Source organism: Podarcis tiliguerta (assembly GCF_965153285.1).
Source record: "Podarcis tiliguerta genome assembly, chromosome: 10".
Lineage (NCBI taxonomy): Eukaryota > Metazoa > Chordata > Lepidosauria > Squamata > Lacertidae > Podarcis > Podarcis tiliguerta.
In genome coordinates, this window is record NC_139543.1 from 23077877 (window position 1) to 23086089 (window position 8213).

At 42.9% G+C, this 8213-nt stretch overlaps 1 protein-coding gene across 2 annotated transcripts; it reads left to right on the forward strand.

The window, feature by feature from the left end:
- Positions 1-581: 581 nt before the first annotated feature.
- Positions 582-7018, forward strand: SMIM30 (small integral membrane protein 30). 2 transcript variants are annotated; one of them, XM_083400160.1, is made up of 3 exons: positions 582-732; positions 1049-1142; positions 3809-7018. In XM_083400160.1, the coding sequence occupies exons 1-3, from the start codon at positions 639-641 to the stop codon at positions 4032-4034; spliced, it is 414 nt and encodes a 137-aa protein (XP_083256286.1). In that variant the 5' UTR covers positions 582-638; the 3' UTR covers positions 4035-7018. The 2 variants fall into 2 exon arrangements, with proteins under 2 accessions (XP_083256286.1, XP_083256287.1); XM_083400161.1 differs by having other exon boundaries at positions 624-732; positions 1052-1142.
- The last annotated feature ends 1195 nt before the right edge of the window (positions 7019-8213 follow it).

Consider the following 8213-nt stretch of genomic DNA (forward strand, 5'->3'; position numbering starts at 1 on the left):
ACAGAGCCGGACGGAGGCTGATGATGGGTGGGTTTCCTTCCCCCCTAAAATAAATCCTGACTATGCCCATGGTAGGGGCGGTTGGAGCTGGCAACCCTAAAAGCGTATCTCTGTGACCTAGAACTTGGACAGTATGGCCGCAACGCCCAGAACCAAGAATGCAGTGGGAGAGACATCCGTTTATGCTGGCTTATAGCTCTTTTCCCTGCTGGATCTCCGGATCAAGTATTACATTAGGGCGATTCCACACCCACCTTCCACTTGCCGTACAGCGCTTTCTTTTCACAACATAATTATTAGGCTCACGGAGTCTGCTGCTGCTCCCACGCCGGTGTCAAAAGCCGACAATGGATTCAATTAGTCGGTCAGCAGAAATCCGCGAGCCTTCAAAAAGCAGCGTGAAGACTGCAATCCATCACGCAAACCGCCTTTTTTCATTTTCTGTTTCTAATCCTATGCTCAAGCAGCGCCAAGCAACCGAAAGCTGGAAGGGGAAAAGGCAAGCATTGCAAACGGCTGCTTTCCTTCTCCTCTGACTTCATCATAATAGAGTAGCGCTGAAAACCTGCTCGGGATTTCTAGCAAAAGCCCTAACCGGGGCGGTTAATCAAGGGTTAACAGGGAAGCCCCCGCAATGCATGACGGGAGTTGTAGTCGCCGGCGGTTCCGAAGGGCGCAAACCAATCGCTCGCTCTTCCTCTTTCCCTGCTTGTAATGGCCGCTTCCAGGAAGGTAAGGCGAGTTTGGCTCCCGTGCTACTCAAAAGGGATCGGTGGGCAGACGGGGCGCCGGAGGATCCGGTGCAGCCGCTCTGGGGTTTCAAGTTGCCCGAATGCTTTTCAAAACGCCCTTTCCCCCGTTTGGAGCAAAAACTTGACAGGTTGAGCCCCCAAGTTACTCCCAGTTGCAGCTTAAGTTTCTTTTCTGGCCATGTCGTGTGTCGCTGCGCGTGACTCCCAAGCACGGAGCTTTTCCCTCCTGGCCTCGGGTGGTTTCAGGATGATTTGATTTGCCTGATTTATGTGTTTTCTCCCTTATTCTTTTTTAGTAGTAGGCGTTGTCCAGGACGGCTGTCAGCTTCCTAAGATCCCAGCGCCAACCACTCCAGGGAATACCCTAAATACACAGGCTGTTACCCCCCGGTAAGGTACTGCTGGTTGTGTGGTTCGTGGGATTGCCGTGTTATCCAAGGATATAGCTTGCTCTCTTCCTACAGGGGTAGTTAGCCATGTTGGTTTGCTGTAGCAACAGAAACTGCAGAGTCCACAGTTAGGGCATAAACTTTCATGGGCTGGAATCCCCTTCAACCAATGCTTCCTTAAATATTAGGCATTGCTTCCTTTTAAGAGAAGTATCACATTCATTGTTGATTTGAGAAGGGGGGGGGGGGATCGCAGTGTTCAATCCTCACCTTGTCTACTTACAAGTAAGCCCTGTTGAATTCAGTGGATCTACTCAGAGCTGTCAACGTTTCCCTTTTTTTAAGGGGAAATTCCCTTATTCTGAATAGGATTCCTCGCAAGAAAAGGGGAAAGTTGACAGCTATGGATCTACTCCCAGGTATGTGGGTTACAGATTGTAGTCTTAGTCCGCCATTTAGACCTTAGTGTTTGCTTTGTTGCTAGAAGAAAATCCTCTGTTATTGTATCCTTATATATACACCTGTCAAAATGTTTTGCTGTTTTACTGTTTCAATGTTTACCCTTTTTCTGGGAGTCGGTAGAAAGAGGATAGAGAGTTCTGTTCCTGCTATATTTTTGTGAGGCATGTGGATGAGGGAGCTTTTCCTGCTGTGGTATAGGAAGTTGCCATATACATTCATTCCATCTAAGCCAGCTGACTACTGGCATCTCTCCAGGGTTTTGAGCAGCAAACCTTTCCTAACCAACCTGGTGTTGTTGGGGTTTAGACCTGAGGCCTTGTGAATGCAAAGTTTGTGCCCTACCGCTGACCTCAACCCACTTGGGGTCTCTGGCAGGCACAGAGCCTGCATGTGTTTCTTGTATTTTATGGCTACCAGGCTAGTGTTTAAATACATGGCTGCTTAATATAAGACTTCCCTTACTGTAAAGCTTAAATTTGCTGTGTTTAAATAAAGCATTGTATTAGTAAACTAACAGGGAATGTCTATTTTTAGAAACCAATAAACATTTTGTTTTTTAAATAGTGCAGTTTACGAGTTTGGACCTATTGTGCCAAAAATGGGGCAAAATCACGTTTTGATCCACCATCTTGGATCAAATTGGTGCCTGGCATCCTAACAGCAACTAAGTTTGCCGCCCCCATCTCGGAAACCCTGAAGCAGAGTTTGGCAATGCTATCTCAAGAGAGAGCCAAGCCTATGCCAAAAAATGGGTTGCAGCCACAGAAAAGTCACGTGTCAGCCAGCCATCTGGATTCAAAATGGCAGCCAGCAACTAAACATGGACAGATAGCACGGCCCCCACGTCAGAAACGCCTCATGCCAAGTTTAGCAATGATATCTTGAGAGGTGTCCAAATGTGTAGAGAACAGATGGACAGACAAACCCCTTTTCAAAATATATAGTAGATGAGCTGTCATTTTTATTGTAGTTCTTTTTAAAAAAATATTAATGCAGATTTCACTTCAGATTATCAATCTGCAGTACCTGTTTCCTGTTTCACTCAGTCTGCTGTGGCCTCCACATTACTCCATCCATCACCCCCCAAAACAGTTGTCATGAAGAAAATTGTCAATAAATGAATTCTCAATAAATGCATGTTCTTTCATCAAAATAGCTCAGTTGGTAGTACATAAGATTCTAACTCTCAGGGTCATGGGTTCAAGCCCTGTGTTGAGCAAAAAGATTCCTGCATTGCAGGGGGTTGGACTAGATGATCCTTGTAGTCCCTTCCAACTCTACAATTCTAGGATTCTAGTGAGCTGGAATTTCCATAACACATTAGCTGGTCAAATAGTTGCTGTGCAAACCAATACATTTAGCATAGTGGTACAAATAATTTGGAACACTGTATTGAAATCAGACAAATGCCCTCCATTGTGATATCTCACCACCTGCTGAAAACATTTTTATTTTGTCGGGTGTTTTTAAGAGAATTAATTTGATTCGGTGTTGGTAATGTGTTCTCTACTTTATGTTCTTAGAATTTTAAGTTGTTTAATTATTGTATGCTGCCATAATTTTTTTGGGGGGGAGATGACAGTTTATAAGTATTTTTATCAATAATAAACTAACTTTAAATCCTAAGATAATAAGCAACCAATAAATATCTCACTCTGTCATCTTCTCCTTTCTCCCTGTTCTCTGCATTGTTCAACTAATCATTCCCTCTGTTTCTGATGCTCAGGCACAAGTGCCTGTTACGTAGGTAGCCAAAATGGCAACTCTCATGCACAAGAGGAAAGTATCAGCAGACTTGACAAAGCCCTGAGATTTTCTTACGTACAAAAATTATGGTGAAAAGCTCCTGAGAGGAGGGGCAACCCCAAACACAGCTCAGGGGGAGACTGAGCATGCTCAGTGGTCAGAGAATACAAAATAACTGTGGGGAGGTGAACAGCAAGCCATGCATGAGGGGAGGGTGGGATGTATTGGGCTATTGAAGGACATGGCTGACTGGAATAGTGAAAACGCCACACTGAAACATTTTGTTGCCGGTCCCACTTGTCTCTTTCTGATGGCTTGGAAGGTTCCTGCCAATCATAAGCAACACCTCACAAAGTGGGTGGGAGCAGGAGTACTACTTTTTTTTAGCAGTACTCAAAAGTCATGCCAGTTGTGAAGTTGACAAACTTTCCCTCTCTTTCCCACCCCTCTTGTGTTTAGCCCTTCACTCAGGTTCATCGGATCAACAATGATTGGGAACAAGGGCGCTACCGGGAATGCTTCCCACCTCTTCTTGGTGCTTTTATCACTCCTGATCGGGCTGCCTGTTGTGGCAGCTATGGATACGGGCGATGCATTAGCCCTACTCCTGGTTATGTTTCTTAGTTGCATTGGATTATGTGCCTGCCTGGGCTTATATGCGAGGAAACGCAACGGAGAGCTATGACTGAAGAAAAAGATGTCCCGGTCAAGCATAGCTACCTTGTTTGATGAGTTTCTGGCTGTTTCCAATACTGGAGTACGACTCATCAAATCTTTATTGCCATGTGGTGTTCAGGAACAAGGACTGTGTCTGACTGGAAGATTTTGGAGAATTGCACCCCACATTCATAGGAAGACAAATATTTAATATTTCTTGGGATTAAGATGCTGCCTTAAAAGGGGGGGGGAGTCTTGTTTTGATTGAATAGGGGAAATTATCATTTCTGAATGTGAATTTATATTAACTGAGGTACAGTGGAGAATTTGTGGCGGGGAGGAGAGGCAGTCTGGATGGAGATTAGTGTAAAGAAACACCAGACTATACAGCACTGGAGAATAAATAAAGACACAGAACTAGTTCATTTAGAAACTACTTTGATTAGCTTCCTGTGATTAAATGTGTATCTCTTTTAACTTTCCCCAAATTAATATATATATATATGTTTGTTTGTGGTTAGGTCAAGCTACTGTGTACCTTCCTAGTTTTGTTATGTATTCATTTTGGGACCGTCCTGGTATAGGTAATTTTGCAGACTTTGGTTGTTTTGGGGTACAATCTATTGGGAGCATATGTTACGCAAGCTTTGTTGAAGCACAATTATGGGTTTTTTCTGGTATGCTTCCTTTTCTTAATTTCAGTAGAACTTGCATGAAAGTTTCTGATAGATTAGGCTCTCAATTGTTCAATCAAAATATTTCCAGGGGAGGATGTTTAAATGACCAAATATATTTTCTATATATCCTTTTTTATTACGATGTTTTATTGTTTGCAGTGTCATGTTCAGTATTTTAAAGATACTCACTGTGGTGGAAGCTTTCAGTATTTTAAAGGTGTTTAACAAGGTTAAGGGTCCCTGATAACTCAACCAGATGATTATCCTGGGTCTTCAGGTGTAACTAAATCAATAAACTCCACAAGTTGTATGGTTTAAATGGCAGCATGCAAGCTTTCTTAGTTTGTGTGCTTAATTCTTCAGGGCTTGAGGAGAAAGTCTGTCTAAATTTAGTCAAGATCCCAACTGAATCCAGTGCTTAAAAAAGAAAGAAACCAACAAATAGGGATAGTGGGATAGGCATGCTTAGCTAGATCTTGTAAGGCAGTTGTTGCTTTGTGTTACGCAACTGGAAGAGTCTGAACATGGCATAATATAATTAAGTCAGGAATAAGCAACCATTGAGCCTCCCAATGTTGAGCCACATTTTCTGTCATCCTTGTCCATGCTGGCTAGGGTTCCAACAAAATCTGGAGCTCTGCAGGTTCCTTGAACCTTTTCCAGTGGAAGGACCTTCAGTCTTTGGTCCCAAGAGCCCAGTAGATATGTTTGCTGTGAGATTGTATGAAGCTTTGCTCTTTTGCAGAGACAAGGTCTAGTCACTGTAATGTCAACCTAAGGAGGCAGGACAGAATAGGAACAACAGATTTACAGGTTGGCAGTCTTGGTGAGTGACTCCAAAACTTGTAGGAGGCCACTAGAAATGGGTTACAGAAGACTGAAACCACAGAGGCAGAGTGCGCCTCTGCTTTCCTCTGCCATTACAAGCAGCTGTGTTTGGTAGCACCGTGTTTGCCCCTTTGGAGTTGTTGCAAGTCTGACTTGCAGAGAAGAATCAGCCATAGCATTTAAACAAAGAGCCTCTGAGCTGCGTTCTGGTATCTTTGTGGTAACGTTTCAAGATGTTGATGACAGCAGGTTGAGTGGGTTATGAAGCTTTGCCTATTACTGATCTTGCAGTCTGCCTTTCTTTTGTATTGGGTCTCATGCAGGCCTGATGTACATAGGGTAAACATAAACATCCATCAAGGGCAAACCTTCCTGCTGCAGCTATTGGCCAGCTGGTTTTCATTTACTGCATATTTTTCTAGTTTCAAAGTCACTAGAATACGCTTTCTAAGGTCCTTGCTCTAGCTTTCTCTCCCAGTAAATTGTCTCAAGGCAAAAAAGTGGTGTAGCATCTAGCAAGCATCACCAAGAGGTATGGTACAAGGAGTCTTTCTAAAACTTCACTCCCCACTTTTGAAATCAACTCTATTAGCATGCATTAAGAAATTCTGAAATGTATCTGTTTGTGTCCCTCCACTCATGAAAGACTCTTTAATGCACTTGAGGAGCTTTCCCCAAATTTGGGTCTCCAGCTGTTTTCGGGCTAAGATTCCCATCATCCCTGACCACTGGTCTTGCCAGATAGGGATGATGGGAGTTGTAGTCCAAAAACAAGTTTGTGAAACCCTGCATTGGGGGCTTTAGTGAATAGAAGTGAGAGTTGATGCTCACTTACTCTCTTCCCCCTACAGCCCCAACTGTAAATTTGCTTCAGGGGGTGGGGGCCCTTTGGAATAGTGTGCGAAGGGGCGCAGGGGGCTGCAGAAGAAAGAGGAAATTCGTAAAAGCCATCTCCCTCCTTCCATTCACTGAAAGGATTTTGAGGAGCCAAGAACTTTCCATGAGCAGAGGAACACAATTTGATACAACCCAAAGCCTTTCCCAGCCGTGGTTCAATACAGCTTAAATGTTGTAGGTCACCATAGAGATTCACTTTGGTTGCTTCTCAGTGTGTTCCTTTAATGTGAGAATCACTGGGTATGTGACTTCTGTATGATAACCCTTTCTAAAGCAAGCCAGAGGGCAGCTGTCTTTTTTTCATCGCCTAGTAGGGAATATGAAGCCAAAGAAAAAGTGTCGTTTTCCTTTCCGTGGTTTGTTTTTGTGCATTGTTGAATTAGTTTTTCCTTACACAAGCGTTATACTTGCAACCCTGAAAATGCTATCCATTTTCAGAACAGGCTTTTGATCAAAACAATAGGTTCTCTCTGTGCCCCTTCATTTGGTATCTCAGTTCTTACAAGCTAGAAGAACAAAACCTTGGCAGTTGCGCTTGCTAGCCTGTGAGATTCTCCTCCCACCCCGGTTTTGTTTCTCCTCATATTTTTAATAAAAAATATTCTTTTCATTCTCTTTATTTGAGTGACTTGGTTGTGGCAGAAGTGGAGTAATTAATTGCAAATGGCAATAATTGGAAATACTACTTTTTCTTGTTATTGGTCTCAGGCTGTGAATTAATTCTTTTTTGGCAACTTCTCTAATGTGTTATAAAACCTGACTGCCCACATTCTTAATCCCTTTTATTTAAATAGTGCAGCAGGCATAGGCTCCTGAATTTTTCAGGGTTGGGGCCCCTGTGTGAGATAAGACCTTTTGCCTTTGTGTGGCAGTGTACGTGGAATTTTTGGTTATGAAATTCATTTGCAAACACTTTCATTAGGGTGACGTGCAGGGGCTGTTTTAACCTTCCCCAGATCGCACAATTAAATTTCATTCCCCTCACTTCAATAGTCTCTTAACCCTGGTTATTGAGAGGCAGCCTAAATGAAAAGATTTACAACTATATTCGCAAGATGCTCAAACTCTGGCACATCTCCAGTGGAGGGAATTTTATAGTTGTGGGCAGACACAGAGAATCCTTCTCTGCACATCTTTCTCACATTGTCATTTTGCACAGATGGTATCCTTGGGTTCTTGGTTGATGCTAGACGCGTTGGGAAATAAACATTTTGAAGTGTGCGCATGAGGTTTTTACCATTTTTTGATCTAACACTCTCCCCACATGAAATGAGTCCATGCTCTAGTGCAAATCAGGGTGTTTTGCCAATGCCTTATGTGCTGTGTCCCTCCCACCTGTGGTCCCAAAGGGGGAGCCCCTTGACATCCCTAACACCCTGGGCCACTTTATGCATTAAACAAGCAATTCAAGACTGGAAATGTACTCTGTAATTGTGCATATGTTAAACTAATGAAAAGAGATGGGTTTGTTTTTTTTAAAGACCCACTGTTGCGAGAGCATTCTAAGTTGATTTATTGAAGCATGCAAATGTCTTTTTCTTGTATGTTTAAAAAGTGTATTACACAAAATAGATAGCTGTACATTTATTAGGAATCTCTTCACTTCTGCTATCTAAAAGCTTCCCATTGCCCTCCTGCTGCTGAAATCAAGAGGCTGCCCCATTTTGGATTTTTTTAAGAAAGAAAGAAATGCTTCAGCATGTGTGCTTCATGTATACGCTTAGAAACCAAAGAAAGAATGCAAAATTTTATTACTTTTTAAGTAGTACTTGAGTGGTCTAAGGCCCTGGCTCACAAGTTTATGT

Coding starts and splice junctions, on each gene's coding strand:
- SMIM30 (XM_083400160.1), top strand. CDS start 639: ATGACGGGAGTTGTAGTCGCCGGCGGTTCCGAAGGGCGCAAACCAATC. Junction 733..1,048: donor TAATGGCCGCTTCCAGGAAG/GTAAGGCGAGTT, acceptor ATTCTTTTTTAG/TAGTAGGCGTTGTCCAGGAC. Junction 1,143..3,808: donor ACACAGGCTGTTACCCCCCG/GTAAGGTACTGC, acceptor TCTTGTGTTTAG/CCCTTCACTCAGGTTCATCG.